The sequence below is a fragment of the Candoia aspera genome, chromosome 5, assembly GCF_035149785.1.
Source record: "Candoia aspera isolate rCanAsp1 chromosome 5, rCanAsp1.hap2, whole genome shotgun sequence".
Taxonomy (NCBI): domain Eukaryota; kingdom Metazoa; phylum Chordata; class Lepidosauria; order Squamata; family Boidae; genus Candoia; species Candoia aspera.
The window spans coordinates 52,987,228-53,008,599 of NC_086157.1; the positions used below are offsets into that span (position 1 = coordinate 52,987,228).

The window sequence follows — 21,372 nt, forward strand, 5'->3', positions numbered from 1 at the left end:
GGATGACTTGAGACAGACCCATTCTTTCATGGTGGTCATGAATTCCTAAGATACTTCTGATGCCACCCCCAGGGAAGACAGGTTAAAGTCCTTTGAGCCGTAATCCTAGGGAACTCCCTTGCCAACCCTGTTACAGAGTCTAGGAGCTCATACAGGGAGGTTGCTATGCAGCAGAGAGGCTGGTTCAATAGCAACAAACCCAACTGATCCCTTGAGCCCAACCTAACAGGGTCTTGCACCTGGCAATCTGTTGAGCAATCTGGTCACTACCTATAACACCCTACAGTGCATAGGGCCTGGTCATTTGAGGACTGACTGTCTCCCATACTATTTGCCTGGCTAGTTTCATCTGGCAGGGTTGCCACACTCCAGGTTCCATTGATTAAACAATGCCAACTGGAAGCATACCTCTGTAGTAATGCCTGCCCTCTGGGATAAGGTTCCCCTTGAGAATCAAATAGCCCCCACCCTATTGGTATTTTGAAGGGCCCTGAAGATGTAGCTCTTTGCCCAGGCCTTTAGTGAGGATGACTGACATCCCTTTTCTTCCTTTCCCTTGTTGCCATCTGGGTGTTTTCTCTGCCATCTTATTTCTTTCTTTTATGTTTCTTGCACTGTTACTTGTTTTTAAATGTTTTCAACAATTTGTAAATCAACCAGAGTCACTGGGAGTCGAGTGGCATATACATTTAATAAATTGTTGTTGTTGTTGTTATTATTATTATTATTATTTCTGTTTCCATGAGTTCTAGTTTAGCTTCCAACTTGTTCAGTTCTCTCTATGAACTTCTGAATTGAGGACAGTTCCAGATGTGCTGTCTGCAATTATTTGTTTTTTGTACTTGAGTCATTAATTTATCATTGATTAATTGATCACTGGTATCAGCCTTAAGGGAGTCCAATTTTGCTTCCAGATCTTGTGCTTGTTTTATTAATTTAGATTATCTTATGTAGTACAAAACTTGCTTATAAAAAATTCTTTAAACTGAGGAAAGGAAGCAGGATGTCAGGCTGCAATTCTTCTAGCTTTGATTCTTCTCTATGTTTTCTGCTGTTCATTTTTTTTTACTTAAAAAAGTAATTTTATGACTAGAAATTCTATTCAAATTGAACCAAAACAAATACCATTAAGGGTAATAAATAACTGAAATAATACTTAAATGGCATAATGTGTAAGTAACCAAATAATAGGATATGAGAGAAAAGAACATAAAGCAAGCTCTAATCATACTAAGCTGTGAAAAAAAATTAAATGATTGGTTCACATTTTTAAAAATTTGAGATCTGAATTTCATTTCAAATAAACATTCCTAATGTTGGAGCTCCCTCTTGTGGGTTAAAGAAAAAAATAAGGAAATTAAAGGAACAGGTCAAACTGGTTCAAATGAGTCGAACAATGTATGCTCAGTTTAAAGAAGCAAAATAGTATTATCTAGAAGTAAGTGTCTGCATATCAGTAAAATTCTCAGCTGTACAGTTGCATTAAGAAGCAATTTTGTATCAAAGCAAAATTCCCCTTGTTTTTTTTAGAAAAAGCAAGATGATAAATGTAAAAAAGAATATTTCCCTTGTTGACCTAATTAACTGTCCTTTTCAATAACTGTCCTTGTAAGTAAAATGTGCAGTTCTCAGTTTTTATTGATACAAAACTATGAAAATATTAAGAAATAAACAATGAAACTTATGGAAGTCAGTTATGGAAGTCAGTATAGAAAAGTAGTTACATAAGCAATCCTCCCAAATGTAGAAAAGAAGTCATAAATCCCAGTCTGAAAAGTCTCAATTGAAGGTTCAGAAAGAAGCAATTCAGAAATCAGAGGAGATGGTATGTTAAGAAGAAAAAAATACATTAAATTAAAACCTGGAAGTTCAGTGTAGGTGACTCTTGTATTGGTCTTACTGTATATGCCAGTCATTAGGAGAAAATCCTGAATATTTATACTCCTGAGGGTTCATCCCTCAGGAAGAGTCCCCAGAGGAAAATGCTCTTTTGCCAGATTCTTGGTAATTAACAGCCAAGAATGCCTCTTCCTGCAGTCAGAAAGGCCTGGGGAGAAGACAGCAGGGTCTCTGCTGTGAAAAACTACAGCCTCCCTAGAGAGCTGCCATCATCTTCATATCCACCATATCATTAATATTTAGAGGTATGTGAAATTGGCCAAAAGAGTATAACCAACAAAGAACTTCAGAAAAAACTATCTACAATAAAGGAAATAACAATTCAGTCAAATTTGGTCAGCATCTGTAAATATATTAATAATGTTTTTTCCCAAGAGATTTTCCTCATCTACACAAATTTGGGAGGAGGTTGACATAAATATTTAATATTGATGTTTAAAATGTCTGTCTATTCAATATAACATATTTATATATCTTGACTCTTAAATAGCACTTTTTTGGCTTTAGTTTAGTGATGGTTATTGGCTTCCTAAGAAACACCAATAATCTGTGCTATGCTGATGACACTACCCTGATAGCTGAAAATGCAAAGTATCTGCAAGACCTCATACTAAAAGTCAAAGTGCACAGTACAAAAAAAATGAGACTAAAATTAAATATAAATAAGATCAAACTAATGACAACAGGTAGAACAACCAGCCTTAGAATTGACAATGAAGATATCGAAGTGGTGGACAGGATCAACCATAAACAGAAAGAAAAGCAGCTTTTTAGGATTAACCTTTTAGGATCAACAATCAACAGTAAAGAATCCAGCAGTTAAGAAATAAGATGAAGACTAGCGCCTTCACGAAGCAGAGCAGTCATGACGGCCTTGGAAGTCCTATTCAGAGGCTGTGATGTATCTGTCCATACAAAGATCAGAACTCTGCAAGTTATTGTATCCCTGCGACACTCTATGGAAATGAAAGTTGAACTTGAAAGAGCAGGATAGGAAGAGTATTGATGCTTTTGAACTTTGGTGTTGGAGAAGACTCTTGAAAATATCATGGACACCCAAGAAAACAAACTGATTGATCATTGAACAAATCAACTCAGAGTTCTCACTCATGGCACAAATGACCAGGCTCATATTATCCTCCTTCAGACACATTATGCAAAGAACTAGCTCTTTGGAAAAGGCTCTAATGCTAGAAAATGTGGAAGGAAAGTGGAGAAGAGGATGACCAGCAGCAAGGTGAGCGGACTCAGTTACAGTGGCAATACTGCACCATTGAAAGAAGAGGGTAGGGATAGATCAATGTGATCTATCTATGTGGTTACAAGGAGTCAAAAATGACTTGATGGCACATAATCAATCAATCAGTCAATCAATATTGCTTCCTAACTGTATATTGTTACTGCTTTTTAAAAAGGTTTTCAATTTTTAAAAAGTTTTTTAAAGAGGGCTTTTAAATTTTGTTTTGCAATAAAAGATTAAATTCATCATCATTGCAATCATCACTGTGATCACCACCACCATCAAAACATTACAGCTCGAGAATGACCTCTTGAGCTATGTAAGAATAGTCAAGTACTATAATCACTATACTTTACTATTGTTCACTTACTATTAAATAAATTTTTTAAAAAGAATTTTATTAAATTTCATACAAAGATAAAAGAAAAACAAACAAAACAAACAAAAAAAATACAAAAAAGGGAATAAAAAAGTGTAAAAACAGAAAAGAAAAATTTAAAATAGATTACAAAGAGAAGTGACTTCCAACTTTAAACATCAAGGATATACAGCAATTTCCCATAATCAATCCCTTACTCTATATTAAACCAAAATCACATTATTTCTACAAGTCAACCCCTTAGCTCATTATAAAAATCACTAAATACCATTTCTCCCTCCCCGTATATTAAAAAAAAAGAAAAAGTATAAATCACCTAATCAACTTCCTCCTCTAAAATAACAAATTACTCCCTTCCTACTACAATTCTATACATTCCTGTCTACTATAATAAAGATCAAAAATAAAAAAGCATATAAATTGTCTGCCATTATAATTAATAACAAAAGAAACATGAATTAATATTATTTTTTAAAGAAAAAGACCCTTAATCATAATCCCAATCATTAACAATAATTAAAATCATCCAAAGCCAAAAGACCATTCAAATAAGTATTTTTGGTCCCTTAACCCACTCCAAAATAGACCAAAATTACATTTACATATCCTCATAATACAGAACTATTTTCCTAAAAAAATCAAACAGCCCAACTTCTCCCCTCACAAACATAGACTTCGCTTCAAAAAAACCTCCCTTACATAATAACCCCTCCTTTTCCATAACATTTCATCAGAAAGGCAAATTCACTCATGTCTTGCAGCTCAATTTCTCCGTTTAAGTTCTTCAAGTCAGCACTGTCAATTTTATCCAGGATTTCAACAGAAGCCCAAATTTCACTCTTAGGAGACACATTTCCATTGCTGTTAGATTCTTCTGTTTCGTCGACAACATCCCCAACCAGATGGCACATTTTAGACCACATATTTTCCACAATGCTCTGAATGTCTTGCATAATATCTTGGCAGGAATCAGAAAAGATCTGCTTAATATCTGCTTCAATATCTTGATAAAAGTCAGAGAGAGCCTGGTTAACATCCTCCATGTCTGAGGCAGTAAGTTATGGCACCCTCCAGCTACTTAACCAGCCAAAGTGAAAGGTAATGTAAAATTTCTGAACTGAGTTAAGATAAAATCACAGACAGATCCCCAGAGAAAGTAGTGGCAGGAAAGTAAAAGTTCAGATCAGCAGATTCAGTGTGTAAGAAAAAAAGCTAAAATCTTCAAAATTAGCACAAAAATAAAAATAAGGAGACAATAGCATACTCTCAACCCACCTTAGTATTGGATGGAAAGCAAAATCCAAAACTTAATTTTTTAAAAAATAAGCACAAAAATAATAATACGCACCAAGAGAGATCATTTCTCCTTAATGTAGAAAGCCTCTTTTAGGGTAGAAATTCTTTATAAAAAAAATAATAATAATAAATTGTGTCCTTTAGAAATAGGGTGGCTTAATGTCCCTCAAGGCTGCAGCGCGGCTTGGAAATGGTGATGTCCCAGCCTCCCGGAAAAGTCTTATCCGTCGATTGCGTATGCTGTTTACGATATCCTGGCTGCAACTTGCTGTCCGGAGGACAAATGGGTCAATTCCAAGCATTTTCCTTGGTCCAGAAAAATGCTCCTGGGCTTCAGGAAAAACCAGCCTGAGCCCAAAAAACCTGCCATGATGCTGGTTTTACCTTGCAGGCAAAGCTGTTCTGTCTGCCATGTTCCCACCAGAAGTCTCACTATTAAATTAAATTTAAACCCCTTTATTACTATTCTCCACTGAGTAGAAATTGAGACAAGTTAAAACATTCTACTCACTCAATGATAATTTTAACACTGTAAGAAAATTCATTATCACTTACAGCTTTCCTTTTTGCTTTTTGCTTTTTAATGTACAACTGAAATGTTTCCATGGTATCCATCAAGGCTACTACAGCTTGATTCCCACAGTGCTTTCAGACTAAGATTTTAGACATGTGCTTCTGTTACTCATGTGTAACATGTCCAGCTCCTGGCAATGTCCAAGATGTTCCTCAAACATTTGTGTTTGGGCAGTTTAATACGTGCCCACATATCTTCATCTTCCTTTTTTAAGGTTATCAGTACAACTGAACATCACAGTAGTTTTTATGAAGAACAGAAACCTGAATAAATGAAGCAATATGTATGCAACACAATCTACAAAGATCAGGGCAAAATTTCTGACCTTGCACTTATCTAACTGTGTTTTCACCGCATCAGGATCCGCTGCCTGTACGAGCTGTGCTTTCATCCAGTTTTCAACAGTAATTACTGTCTGCTCCAATTGCTGCAGCTGAGAGTAGAAGGCAATGATGTTATTTTGGTACTCCAACCATGCCAGTCTTTCACTCAGCAACTGACAGAACTCAATCCACCGATTGTTCAATTGCTCTGAAGCCTGTTTGATGTTGTCAGCATTAAGCCCATCTAAAAAAAGGAAGGAAAGAGTTTAGCACATTTATTTTTAGTTTATTGTGGAAAGAAATTTAATAATTCTGTATCTGAATCAGATGATTCATTTAAAAAAACCTGATTTATCATTACAAAAATGATCTTGAACATACATATTTTTTTTAATGTTTATTGATAAACCAAGGTATTCATCCATTTAGGAGCAAAATGGAGGATCAGGCCATAACATTTCATATACTACCTACAGAAAGGTATTTCTGTCTATTTTAAAATTAAATTAAAATATGATTGACACATTCATACTTACAAACTGCTAATCAAATACTCAGAGAAAAGACAGAAACAGCCTCAACAAAAAGCTCATGCGTCCAAAGGCAAACCATCCCAGATCATGGGATGCCCACAAGAGAATAAATGGCATGTAACAGAATGAATACTGACATATCAAAAGCCCTCTGCTGGTATCCATAAGTCAGCCCTCCCAGGTAACCAGACAGGAAACACAAGAAGCTAATTCTACTTTATTGTAAGGCTAAATTAACAGAATCTTGTAAGTCTGAAGTACAAGTCTGCTGCCTTCCCTATTTACCATCTGAATAGTTAGGGCAGGCCCTTTCTAAGTTTCTTTCTCTGGCCATTACTGTGTTGTGAGCTTCTTTCTCTTTTAACTGATCATTCCCTAGGTGGCATCTCTTCCCCCATTTTCCAAGGCCACCCATACATTCCATATATGGCCATATATTAAGAGTCTGAAAGACAACTTAAGTGAAAATTCTAGCCTATCGTTTTCACAAATTTATAATTACTGAACCACACACAAACAGTCTACATTGCTAAATCATCTATAAAAGAGAATATTCAGAAATAGTTGTTAAAATCTGGATGCTAGGAATATAGCAGTCAGGGCCATCATGAACTTTTCTTTCTCATTATTCACTTATAACTTCCTTTTTAATTTACTTGTTTTGGCTTCTCAACCAAATCTGAGTCTTAAATTTTAGATCTCCTGAATAATTATTCTCCATTTTATTTCACATGGATTACATTGTCATGCATTGTTCATTCCAAAGACACATGACTAATGACCTAGAGATACTAAACCTACAGTTAAGTTTATTTCCTTCTGATTAGACTATATTAAATTGTGCTGTAAATATTGTATGCATCATAACTTTTAATTACTTCAGCATGGAAGTATTCATAGCTGCTGGTTTACTAACCCTACCAGCCTTACATCTTTGAACCTTTATTCTTCAGGCAAAAAAACAAGTAAAAATAATATAAATGACAGCCCATGAGGTAGACCAGACCTGAAATCAACTCTACAGGAACTCTACTTTATTGGTAGGCTATATAACAGAATCTTGCAAGTCTGATTGAGCTTTTCCTTCCCTCCCTCTTCTACCCAATAAATCAAGGAAAGGACAACTTGTGTCTCTTCTTAATACTATCTGTCTTCCTCAGATTTAGGGGATGCTTTAGCCCCCCCCTTTTTTTTTACATTACAGTTATATTTGTTTCAAGGCTACTTCCTTGACTCTCTACAATAAAACCTCTTTGTGTTGACTCCTGTAACTTGCACAATTATTATTATTATTATTATTATTATTATTATTATTATTTTAATTCCCCATTTAGCTTACAGCCCCAGGATTCCTAGGTTATCCCTCACTATCCAGGTCTCTGGCCTTTAGCCTTATTCATTACTTCCACATCTGGGCAAACACCAGTATAAGCAAATGTTTGATAATTATGATGCAAAGATATATGCTTCAAATGTAATAGCCATCTTTTGATCTAGCAGGATCTTTTTGTTTAAAAAGAATGTGTTGTATTCGATGCAAATGCATACACCCCACACCTGTAAATGTATCTCTAAACATAGCCATTAAGAAGAGAACATTTCAGAAAAGGATGTTCCAAAACTTTAGCCTCTTATGGAAATGTTGTGGAAGTCAGACCACCTTTTCGTAAGTAAAAGGCATTTGGTCCAATAAATAGTATAACACTATAATTCCATGGTTAACACAAGCTATATTATATAATGAGCTTAATTTTGTTTTCCCTTAACAATGAGTACTTTCTGAATTCCAGATATGGGAAAGGAACTGCCTCCAATGTTAATCAAGTACATAACTGCTGCCATCAATAGTAGGAATGGTAACTAATAAAACTTCAATTCTAAGGCAATATATTATAATTTCAAGGTTAATGGCTCAGAAATTGTTTTCCACTTTATATTCAGAACACTCCCTTATATTGGCAGTGAATAAATATATCATGCCCACAGGACTGAGAGATCAGTATCCGAAGTGTCTTCATTCATTTTATTACTACATACTGTGCATAACAAATGGTACTAAACTATTTTAATTGTTCACCAGCTTATATGTGAATCACCTAGGATTTCCAAATATAAAATATATCTTGTCAATTGAATAGTATTGCTATAGCTTCAATATAGAACAGTGTGAATTAGGTTTTGACTTATGCCTTTTTCACTGAAAACATACAGTGAATCATGATACCTGATGTATCATGTATGGCAAATTTGCTTAGCATTCAGTGTGATGCTTCCCAACATCATCAGTTCAATGAACCTTTATTTGAACAACAACAACAACACAAACCTGCTATACTGATTTCAGTAAGCAAAGAATCTGGCAACATGTCCTGTGCAAAATTGTAAATGTGACCAACCTAATGTTCTCCATTACTAGGAAGTGTTTGGAGTACTACTCCCAGAATTTGTAGTCAGCAGACTTGCAGATCAGAGAAGCCTGCCAGAGACTTTTATTGAATTATTCAATGGAAGAAATTTCATTGTTTATTTACGCTGTTTTGGACTTTATTTTATTTTATATTTTATTTGCTAGAGTTCACCATAAAAATCTGAGCTTCAGATGAATTCCAGGGCAAAAATATAATGTTAGAATAGAAGTCTTGCATGCAAAAAATCCTGGGATCAATTCTTGGCATCTATAATTGGAGAATCAGAAAGACAAAGGATGTGAAAGATTCTGACTGCCATATTTGGAAAGGCTTCACACACCCACTGCACTAAAAAGAAATAAAAACAAAGAAACAAATCCCAACATTTTCCAAAGAAGGCAGCAAAGGTTGTACTTTTTGAGTGAGCCTCTTTTCTACTACTTTATCTACACAAAGGATAGTGTGGTATTTGAGCAAATAATAATTCTACACTCCTGAGCAAGAGAGATCAATAGTATAAGGCAGTTTTTACATCATTTATTTTCTTTTAATTTTGGAATGTTCAAGGCATGATGCTTCATATGATTAAGCAATGTGGCTGACAAAAGATCTTAGCCTTTTTCTTTTTAAAAAGAGGACTTTATTCCTATTCAATTGGTCAAATCCAAATCATGTCAATAGCATTGGATTGTCATTTCTATTAATCAAATGTTTGCCCGTATGTATCGATGCCAGTGAAGGCATATACAGCAGCTAACTGAACTTGGTAATATTTGCTTATAGGAACACTGGGACACACAGCCTACAAAAGAACTGTATTATACAAGAAGTACTACACTTGACTTCTGCTATAACAACAGCTGTGAAGTCTGTGTTTGTATTGTGTTAAACTGAAGAGCACAATAAATGTGATGCAATAAGATTCTAACATACATAAATCTTCTTAAACTTGATATGAATACAAGGATACTTAGGGCAAAATCTATACAAATTTCCCTGGGACTAAATTCTGCTGAACTTTGAGTTGTCAGATTAATATTTATGTATGTGTCAAAGAGACTAGGTGCTTTGCAAAGATAAGGAAAAAAAGAAAACAGAACACAAACAAATGGCCCAGGAAAAGATAGAACAAACTAATCATGATAAATACCTAATCAAAAAGCTGACATGAGTCTTTAAAAAGTGGGGGAGTGCATTCCACTAATTCTTCCATTTAATGGAAGAAAAAATGCACACAATTCGAAGAGCAAGGGTATAAATATTGAACATTAAAAAAAAATGACTGCGGATGTATAGGGAAAAAAAATGAGAGGCAAATAACTTTTTGTAAAAAAATGCTAATAAAAAAGAAATTTTAAAAAGGAGTATCATAGTCTGAAGTTAACATTATGAGCCAAGAAGACAGGACCACAAATTATATAAAACCATCACATGCAAAATGAGAAAATAACAAAACGAAGCAAAGTGAAGAAATAAATTCTCTCAGGTTATTTAAATAATCTAGTTTCCTAAAATTGTATAACTGTTTTAAGAAATGAAATTCTAATTTGTTTCAGTCCAAAACTAAGATGCAAACAGAATGAGTATTTGACGAAAAACAGCATCTTGTTAATAGCCCAGACTTTAAAAAGTGGACCTTATTGGGAACATTTTGTGGTTTAATTTGTGGTAGTAAATTTACAATGTTTTCACTAATTAAAACTTAACATGTAGAAGAAATTTATAAAATAAATACAAATCTGCTTTATTCTTCTTAAGGTGATTCACTAATGAAATTCATATGATGTGATCCTATGTTTTGATAAAACCCCTAGAAGGTTCTGTAAATCCACTGCCATATAGTTACCATTCACCATCTGTTCCACCAGGGCCTCAGATGATCTATTGGCATCTTGGAGTTTTCGGTTCTTCTCGGGTTTTTCTCTTTCTATGACCTGTAACATGATAAAAAAGTTGAACACTTCACATGAAACACTTTTCAAAGCTTGGCAGAGAGAAACCTATTGATTACATCACCCTAGTTTTAAAAGCAATAGTGTTAACTTCTGTTATACTTAATCTGAAAAACGTTGCTATATTTAGATACTCATAATATTTCAATCCACACAAAGTTATATTCTTCCTCATTTATCTAAATATCCACCTTCTGTCTCATTAATCTGATTCTGCAAATTAATAAAAATGAAATCATTTAATGTTTCCTTTAGATATCCTGTTTGATTGATCTGTTTTGAAGCAGTAAATATACTTAACCTAGCAGCAGTAATAAACAATCATTGAAACCATTGTTTACTCCATATAGTAACAGCTTATAACTTTTACTGAGTATTAAATACCACATGTTGCTTTGCATCCTTGCATCATAATTTATGCTACATCTACTTGTATTTTAAAACCAGTCAGTACCACATGGACAACTTCAATCAATCAATCAAAAGTTTATTGCGGTCTTAGACCAGTACAAGGATGATGCTCTGTGAAAGTTTACATAGTCTATCTTAAAATGATAGCAACCTAGAATAAAAGAAAATTAAAAGTTAAAATTAAATTAAAATTAAAATACATTTATAAAACTATCTAGCTAAATTCTATGGGTGCAATCTAAGGTGCATCCTATATTAGGTGAAAATATAGTCACTAAGATTATGCTAAATGTAAGTATCTAAAATTACCACTATGTTAATATATAAAAATTTGTACTGTTACATAAAATACATTATAAAAATTAGCCTATCAGGGTCTGATGAATCTTCATTGCTGCAGCAGAAAACTGCAGCAAACTAACTAGAAAACTAGAAAACTAACTACCTGCACTGTGACAATAGGCTTTTCATCTATAAGCAGCATAGCCTGAATCTGGGCAACCAGAATATTTACTAATCAGAGGTAAGATGAGTTTGGTTCATAGATCTCTGTAAAAGATGCAGCGAAGAATGACCTGGTCTGTGGTTTCCACCTCTCCAGAATCACAAGGACAGAACCTTATGGCCAATGGTACTTTTTTATATTTGCCCTTCAGTACTGCAGAGGGGAGAGTGTGGCATCGAGCTAGAGAAAAGGCTTTCTGATAGCTGGATGTTTCAAGCTGTATGAGATAATTGGTGGCAGTGACGATATATTTATTGTGCACTGGAGACAGGAAGGATAGAACCTTTCCTAGATCTGCTTGCCACTCTATATCCTTTATCCTTTGTTCAGCTCTTGTTTTGCCTGGTTGTATTCCATCTCAAGAACTGAAGATGGGGAATAGCCTAGCTTTAAAAGATTAAAGTCAATGGCCTCAATCCATGTGGACTGAAAGTTATCCTAAAGAATGAGAGGTGCTAGGCCTTTGGGGTAAAAGTTGAGCTTTAGCCAAAGGTTTAGAGAGGCTAGACACACTCTTGACTCAACTTTTATCATGCCTGTTTCTAGGCATAGATGTGCATATGAGACACATCGAGGCATCTGGAGTGCTGCTCTGATGAATTTAGATTGCACTCTTTCCAGAGGTGTGAAACATGAGGTTGGGGGGCCAACTAGAGTCCCATAGAGAAGTTGAGCTAACAACTTGGCCTGAAAGAGTTTGAGTGCGGCTGGAACATAAGATCCTCCCTTACAACGAATTTTTTTTAAGATAACGTTGGCAGATCATTGTCCAGAGGCTGCAGCATATTCACAGTGGGCTTTCCTCAAGCCAGTGGCATGGGTGATTACACCTAAATACTTGAAACTGGTCACTTGCTCTATTCTATGATCACGAATGCTCCATGAATGGAGTTTTGGCCTATTGGCAGAAGCTATTATCTTAGTTCTCTGGTAGTTTATTTCCAGTTTATCATTATCATAGTGCTGGTCCAGTTTTCAGAGCTCTTTTAAGGCCTATAGGTGTTCTAGAAAGAACTACAGCATCATCTGCATAGAGTAACAGACATTGCTACGGTCTCCTAGTTTAGAAGGATGGAAATCTGGATTGTTTAAGCAATTCACCATTTCATTGATATAAAAGTTGAAAAGTAGGGGGACTAGAATACAGCCCTGTTTCTCCCCTTTTGAGCTTTAATCAGCTTTGAGAGAGACCCTTGCATATTGCACCTGATCTTTAGGGTTGTAGGGCATGGATTAAATGGAGAAGCCTGCAGTCAATTGATGTAGCTTCTAGCTTCTCCCATAGTCTGGTCCTAGATACTGAGTCAAAAGCTGCCTTAAGATATATAATGTCAGCATACAATGTTTTATTGGTTGAATATTTTTCAGTCAAATGCTGTAGGAACAAACCCTGATCAATAGTACTTCTACCTTCTCTGAAACCAGCCTGCTCTTCTGCTATCAGATTTGCCTGATCCAGCCAATCCTTAGGTTTTTCATGGGGTTGTTTGGCATAATGTTTACTAATTATGTTTACAGACTGATTGGCCTATAATTTCTCTTACCCTTCTTGAAGATTGGGACTATAACTGCCAAGCCCCAGTCCTTGGGGACACACCCAGTAGTGTCAATATAGGTGAAGAGCGATGCCAAGATTGCAGTCCACCACTCTTATCTTATTCTTTAACAATTCTGGAGGATTCCAAAGACCCCTGGGCCTTCCCCTTTATGAATTGGCCAATGAGAGACTTAATTTCAGATGCTGATACAGGGGGCCACTCAGGTAGGGCTTCCTTCTTTTACATTGCTGTCTCATTGGAGGACTCTTCATACATTCTCTGAAAGTGTAATTCCCAGGCTTCAGGGGGTGTATGAGAGTCTAGTGAAGTAGACACCTGGTTGGATATTAAATGCCAGAAAAGAGAGGAGTTCTTTGTCTTTGCTGCTTCAAAGTCATTTATGCCTTTTTTCTTCTTATCGGCCACTAAATGCTTATACTGTTTTTAAGAGTGAGAAGGTGTTCAAGGGCCTCAGTGTTTGTATTGCTGTCCCCTGTCTCAGGTTTATACAGATGGTAGGCTGTGGAGAGAGCTTTCTTAGCTTCTGTGCAGTCTTTATCAAACTATGGCTTTGATGAGGTTGAGGATCTCTTAATTGAGAAATCGGGGTCACACGCCAGTAGGAGTTGTAGTTTTTGTACTAAAGTTTCGTACAGGTTCAGAGGATCTTGAGTTTTTTTTTTTTTTTTTAATTGTATGGCATAGCAGTTCGGTGTTCATGCTGCTTTTTCTTGCTGGAAAATCCTTGTGAGGTCCAGCAGCCAGATGTGTAGACTATTTAGCTGTGACAAGTCATGTTGCCTGGGGTGCACCACAAGGAGGCTAGTCTACATTGCACCGAGATGGGCTGAAAGAAAGTGACTGGCCCAAGGTCACCCAGCAGGCTTTCATACCTAAGGCGGGACTACAACTCACAGACTCCTGTTTTCTAACCCAGCACCTTAACCCCTAGACCATTGGTTGATATGAAAGTCATCTGACATTTTTGCAAATTGTCCTCTGCCAGTGCCTTCTTCATCTTTTGGTCAAGCTGCAGGATCCATTTGGCATGGCATCTTGCTTGTCCTTCTGGGGAAATTGCAGGAGTAAAACAAGCCTCCAGGTGCATCTGCCGAGAAGGGGGCTTCAGGTATAAACATAGTGGGAGGTGATCATTATCTAAATGGGGTAGCACTTTGGAATTCTCGACACAGTATAGTAGGTTCATGGTAATTAGCATGTAATCAGTGGTACTTGTTCTGACCCCTGCCATGAATGTAAATTCACCTGGATAATCTCCTACAGTGGAAACATTTAGCGTAAGGAGGTTGAACTTATTCGTCAATTTTGCAAGGCAAAGCCCAGCATAGTTAGATCTATTGTCTTTGGACAGACGCAGAAGGGGGGGGGTGCAAACTGAGTTATAGTCCTGAGTTGGTGGTACTGATGAAATTAGATGTATAGTGTAAAGTCATCAGAGCCTATCCTGGCATTAAAGTCACCCCCAAGAAGTACAATAGCTTTGGGATATTTCAAAAGAAAGTTGTCGATATATTGCTCTAACTCCGCCCACGTTGCATTGATTTCAGCTCTTCTTTAGCAATGAAGCAGTACCCAAGCCAAGAAGTAGGGCCAAAGCCATTTGTTTTAATGGGGGAATAGAATACTACTCTTAGAGAGGAAGAGATGAGGGTGCCCAAACCTCCTTTCAGCCGCCCTGGTCCTTTGCCCGGAATTGCTTCCATTTTATATGAATGGTATCTGTTAAGCCTTCAGCAAAGGATCATTACCTTCTCATGGTGCTGGAGCTTGAGCACCTCAATGATGCCATGAGCTAAACCATGAAGGGCCACCAAGACGGGAAGGTCATGACAGAGAGGTCAGACTAAATGCGATCCCTGGGGAAGGTAAGGGCAACCCACCCCAGTATTCTTGCCGTGAAAACTAAATGGATCAGTACAACCAGAGATATGTCGGTATACCATTGGAAGATGAGACCCCCAGGTCGGAAGAGGGTCAAAATGCTACTGGGGAGGAACAGAGGATGAGTTCAACTAGTCCCAGACGTGATGACGCAGCTAGCTCAAAGCCGAAAGGACGGCTAGCGGCCGATGGTGCTGGTGGTGAACGGCGAATCTGATGTTCTAAGGATCAACAAACCATTGGAACCTGGAATGTAAGATCTATGAGCCAGGGAAAATTCGATGTGGTTATTGGTGAGATGTCAAGATTAAAGATAGACATTCTGGGCGTCAGTGAACTGAAATGGACTGGAATGGGCCACTTCACATCAAATGACCACCAGATCTACTACTGTGTACAAGAGGACCACAGAAGAAATGGAGTAGCCTTCATAATTAATAGTAAAGTGGCTAAACAACGATAGAATAATCTCAGTTCGAATTCAGGGCAAGCCATCTAACATCACAGTGATCAAAATATACGCCCCAACCACAGATGCTGAAGAAGCTGAAGTAGAGCAGTTCTATGAGGATCTGCAGCACCTACTGGACAACACGCCTAAAAGAGATGTTATTTTCATCACGGGAGACTGGAATGTTAAGGTGGGCAGTCAAATGACACCTGGAATTACAGGTAAGCATGGCCTGGGAGAACAAAACAAAGCAGGACATAGGCTGATAGAATTTTGCCAAGACAACTCAGTCTGCATAACAAACACTCTCTTCCAACAACCTAAGAGACGGCTTGATACATGGACTTCCCCAGATGGACAACACGGAAATCAGATTGACTACATCCTTTGCAGCCAAAGGTGGCGGACATCTATACAGTCGGTAAAAACAAGACCTGGAGCTGACTGTAGTTCCGATCATGAACTTCTTCTTGCACAATTTAGGATCAGACTAAAGAGATTAGGGAAGACCCACAGATCAGCTAGATATGAGCTCACTAATATTCCTAAGGAATATGCAGTGGAGGTGAAGAATACATTTACGGGACTGGACTTAGTAGATAGGGTCCCAGAAGAACTGAGGACAGAAGTCTGCAACATTGTTCAAGAGGCAGCAACAAAATACAAAGAAAGAGAAAACCAAGAAGGCAAAATGGCTGTCTGCTGAGACACTAGAAGAAGCCCAAGAAAGAAGGAAAGCAAAAGGCAACAGCAATAGGGGGAGATATGCCCAATTAAATGCAAAATTCCAGAGGTTAGCCAGAAGAGATAAGGAATTATTTTTAAACAAGCAATGCGCGGAAGTGGAAGAAGACACTAGAATAGGAAGGACAAGAGACCTCTTCCAGAAAATTAGAAACATTGGAGGTAAATTCCAGGCAAAAATGGGTATGATCAAACACAAAGATGGCAAGGACCTAACAGAAGAAAAAGAGATCAAGAAAAGGTGGCAAGAAGACCTGTATAGGAAGGATAACAATAGCGGGGATAGCTTTGATGGTGTGGTCAATGAGCTAGAGCCAGACATCCTGAAGAGTGAGGTTGAATGGGCCTTAAGAAGCATTGCTAATAACAAGGCAGCAGGAGACGACGGCAGTCCAGCTGAACTGTTCAAAATCTTGCAAGATGATGCTGTCAAGGTAGTGCATGCTATATGCCAGCAAATTTGGAAACACAAGAATGGCCAAACAATTGGAAAACATCAACTTATATCCCCATACCAAAAAAGGGGAACACTAAAGAATGTTCAAACTATCTAACAGTGGCACTCATTTCACATGCCAGTAAGGCAATGCTCAAGATCCTGCAAGGTAGACTTCAGCAATTCATGGAGCGAGAATTGCCAGATGTACAAGCTGGGTTTAGAAAAGGCAGAGGAACTAGGGACCAAATTGCCAATATCCGCTGGATAATGGAAAAAGCCAGGCAGTTTCAGAAAAACATCTATTTCTGTTTTATTGACTATTCTAAAGCCTTTGACTGTGTGGACCATAACAAATTGTGGCAAGTTCTTAGTGGTATGGGGATACCAAGTCATCTTGTATGCCTCCTGAAGAATCTGTATAACAACCAAGTAGCAACAGTAAGAACAGACCACGGAACAACGGACTGGTTTAAGATTGGGAAAGGAGTACGGCAGGGCTGTATACTCTCACCCTAACTATTCAACTTGTACACAGAACACATCATGTGACATGCTGGGCTTGAGGAATCCAAGGCTGGAGTTAAAATCACTGGGAGAAACATTAACAATCTCAGATATGCAGATGATGCCACTTTGATGGCTGAAAGCAAAGAGGAACTGAGGAGCCTTATGATGAAAGTGAAAGAAAGAAGTGCAAAAGCTGGCTTGCAGCTAAACCTCAAAAAAAACCCAGATTATGGCAACCAGCTTGATTGATAACTGCCAATAGAGGGAGAAAATGTAGAAGCAGTGAAAGACTTTGTATTTCTTGGTGCGAAGATTACTGCAGATGCTGACTGCAGTCAGGAAATCAGAAGACGCTTAATCCTTGGGAGAAGAGCAATGACAAATCTCGATAAAATAGTGAAGAGCAGAGACATCACACTGACAACAAAGGTCCGCATAGTTAAAGCAGTGGTGTTCCCCGTAGTAACATATGGCTGTGAGAGTGGACCATAAGGAAGGCTGAGAGAAGGAAGATCGATGCTTTGGAACTGTGGTGTTGAAGGAAAATTCTGAGAGTGCCTTGGACTGCCAGAAGATCAAACCAGTCCATATTTTATTTACAGGAAATAAAGCCAGACTGCTCACTTGAGGGAATGATATTAAAGGCAAAACTGAAATACTTTGGCCACATAATGAGAAGACAGGACACCCTGGATAAGATGTTGATGCTAGGGAGAGTGGAGGGCAAAAGGAAGAGGGGCCGACCAAGGGCAAGGTGGATGGATGATATTCTAGAGGTGATGGACTCGTCCTTGGGGGAGCTGGGGGTGTTGACAACCGACAGGAAGCTCTGGCGTGGGCTGGTCCATGAAGTCACAAAGAGTCGGAAGCGACTAAACAAATAAACAACAAATCTGTTAAGCAGGAGGTCATCAGCTGTCCATGTTTCTTGCAACAGTATTACATCCTTACCATGCAAAGGGGTCAAAATGATTAAGGCCTTTGTTGTGATACCAACCAGCTACGTTTAGGGCATTTGTCTTACACTGAATTGAGCTAAAGGGAATTTCACAATTACTAATTTAATATAGGTTTTTTTTAAGTCCTGCAATTGTGCAGAGAAAAAATTGTTATGTTAAAGAAAGAAAATGTTTGTAAAAAGGGGCAATTATATGGAATACAGAAAGCTGAACATTTAAAAAAAAAGCAGATTAATATAAAACATTAATCATAACTCACTGTTCTATATTTTATAAAGGTCTTCTTTATGTGAACATCCTTTTATTTAAATGTCATGCTCATATGTTATGATCTTTCTTGAAGCAAGACATGTAAATATATGACAGCACTGACTTTTGTGAAGCCAGGCTTTATATTTTATAGCAGTCACTGAATACACCATCCTAACTGCATTGTTTGTATTTTAGGACAGGACGATAGCAAGTTAAGTCATAAGAGCATTTTAGGATACTTTATCTACATAAATCAACCTGAGAACTAACCTACAGCCATTTATCAAATGGTAGTATACAGTCAAGCTAGTTCTACAAATATTATTTAAATTAAGTAAATAGATTTTCCCCCTTACCTTAACTTTTTCTCTGAGATCGGATAGGTTCCCTTCTTTTCTATATATTGCAAACTCAGGACTCTGTAGTACAGCTTCTGAGCGGGTCATCCAACTGTGAAGTTCTGTTGTGTCAACATCAAATCTAAGGTCAAAAGAAAAAGGTGTGCTTTGTTGTTCTTGTATATAGAAAGTAACAGTAGCCAGAGAGCCCTCTGGGGACCAGGATATAAATTGAATTAACAGCACAACAATGAGAGCAAGATGTTAAAATAATAAAAAAAGCTTTAAATCATATAATAAACAGGAAGCTCTCCATATTATTTTAAGTATCACATAACTTTGTCAAAATATGATGCATCAGAGTGTAATTTCATTCAAAAACCTAATCCGCCTATACAGTAAATTCAACCCTAAATTATATCCTGTATTCCAAAAGTATTTAAAATATTCTTTGATACAAACAACCAAATGAAATATATGAAGCAGTACAGAGATGTATACAGAAATAAATGTATTTGCTTATATTATAACATAATATAAGCAAATACATTTACAGAGACAGAAGGATATGTTGAAATAATGTGAACAATGTTGATGTAAACTACTGTAGATTTAGATATAATTAGTTATATTCCTTTTTATTTTTCTTATTTCATGTTACTTCATCCTTTAATTTTTTTTAGCTTATTATTTCTAATCCTCTTCCATGCTTTACATAATGTTGTTTAAAGAAAATAGTGCGATGGGCATGCATGCATATATTTTTTAATGTAAATAATAATAATATATAAAGTAAATGTGGCCTTAAGTGGTTATCCCATTTTTACGACGCAACAAATAACACTAGAGTAGTACTGTTATTTGTAGAGTGACATGATTCTAGTAATGATGTTAACAATGTTCATGGTCTTCATTTATTAAAACAAAGCCATTCTATCTGTAGGTAAATCTGCCTAAAAATAACAGATTTTAATTACCATATATCCATCAAGAAAAAATGATAATATACTCTCTATGTCCCTGTTCTAAAAAATGGCAAAGCTATATGAAATAACCAGAATGTATCCATCTCATGAGTTCTGTGGATTGTGTCTTGCCTAAATCAATAAAGTCCATAGATTTCATCATGTCAGTCCTTGTAGGCCTGATCTCTTCTCAGCCTAGCTTACACTGACTTCTGGATTCTTTGTCCAATTATGACTGTGTTAATTAACACTTCTTTTTTGAAGGTGGAGTTTTCTGTCCATTTAAAAGAGGTGATGATGAGATCCTTGCTTAAGAAGCCATCTTTTGACCAAGCTGTTTTCTATTAGCTGATGTCTAACATTTCATATTCAGCCAAGCGGGTGGAAAGAGGTTGTAGCTTTGCAGCTAGAGGAACGCTTAGATAATGAGTCTTGGTTTAGATGTAGGTTTGGCATGAATACAACTTTTATTACCTGGTGGTTGATCTATACTGGAGGGAAAAAAAGGTAATGGGATCTCTCCGTGTCTTTTGGTAGTGTTGCCAATGGTATCTTGCTGGGCACTTGAGGTAGTGTAGAATTGGTACTGCTTTCCTTTCTGCTCCTATTTCTCTGGCTGCTGTCAAAAAATGTACCTAAAAGACTTCTGCTCATCAGAAGTTTCTAGGGACAGGATTTAGGAGAAAAGCCTGTTCTGGCTGGGGCTGAGCTCCTTCTTAAAGGTCAGGTTGCAGTCTGGGGTCCTCAGGATCCTCTGTAATGCTGGACAGCCACAAATTATCAACAAATGGAAAGGGTGTTTTTTGTTTTTTTTAAGTGATAGGTGATAACCCTTTACTGGAAGGAAAGTGACCTGGTTCTGATGACTTATGTCCTGATAGCTTCAAAGTTGTACTACTGTAATACTTTCTTTGTATAGCCTTAAAAATAGGCTAGAAAGTGCAGCTTGTCCAAAATGCAGAGGTAAGGAGGGTGAGTAGTGCTTCCCAACATCCTACATCACCTCTATGTTATAAAAAGGTTGACTTCAAAGCCAATTTCAGTTGTTCACAGCAGTATATAGTCTTAAGCAACTTAGAACCAAGCTTTTAGGATTGTCTATTCTCACACAGGACATCCTACATTCTTAGAACATCAATAAAGCAGCTATTGTGGGACCTGCTGCAGATAAATATTTCTTTCTTTCTCTGATATATGATATATATCTAGCTCTCTGTTTATCAGTTTCAAGCTATTTCAACTGTATTTCTGAAAGTCATCCTCAGCTGTTAAGGGAATAAATTTTCCAAATTAATAAATGACTGATTGATTGATACACTAATTTGAACTAGGAACTGTGCATAGTAATTTATGCTTGTAGTACTGAAATGTTTTTGAGGGGAAAAAAAATCTTAGAATATTGTTAAGGGCAAACAAAGTATCCCCGCAGAGTATTCCTTATTAAAAGAGAGAGCAAGTGAGAAAGAAAAAAAGAAAGAGAGAATGCAGGAGGCAGATTTATATTTAACAACGCAATGGGTAAATATTAGCATTAGCCCAGTGAATTTGTTCAAGGAAAAAAAAGGTGCATCATTACAGAGAAAGCTTAGAATGGATTTGCTGAGAGACATGCAGATTGAGTTTTAGTGCCCTTCAGTGATACAGATAGGTTTTAGTATCTATGTTAGATAGTCTCATTATTCAAATATGATAATGTGGTTAGGAATCCAATATCAGCGATGTTCACATTGTTTTACCATCTAGATGTTCCTGGAGAT

The 21,372-nt window shown here is 37.0% G+C and overlaps 1 protein-coding gene across 4 annotated transcripts in view; it reads right to left on the reverse strand.

Annotated features, from left to right (window-relative positions):
- DMD (dystrophin) overlaps nt 1-21,372 on the reverse strand; it is an 895,878-nt gene that overhangs the window by 474,222 nt on the left and 400,284 nt on the right. For all 4 annotated transcript variants that reach the window (XR_010068066.1, XM_063305215.1, XM_063305211.1 and 1 more), the window contains 3 exons: nt 18,669-18,792; nt 10,499-10,586; nt 5,714-5,955 (listed from right to left, as the gene is read on the reverse strand). Coding sequence is in view for 3 of the 4 variants with exons in the window: in XM_063305215.1 (XP_063161285.1) it covers nt 5,714-5,955; nt 10,499-10,586; nt 18,669-18,792 (454 nt within the window). In the remaining variant the exon portion in view is untranslated. The remainder of the gene's footprint in view (nt 1-5,713; nt 5,956-10,498; nt 10,587-18,668; nt 18,793-21,372) is intronic.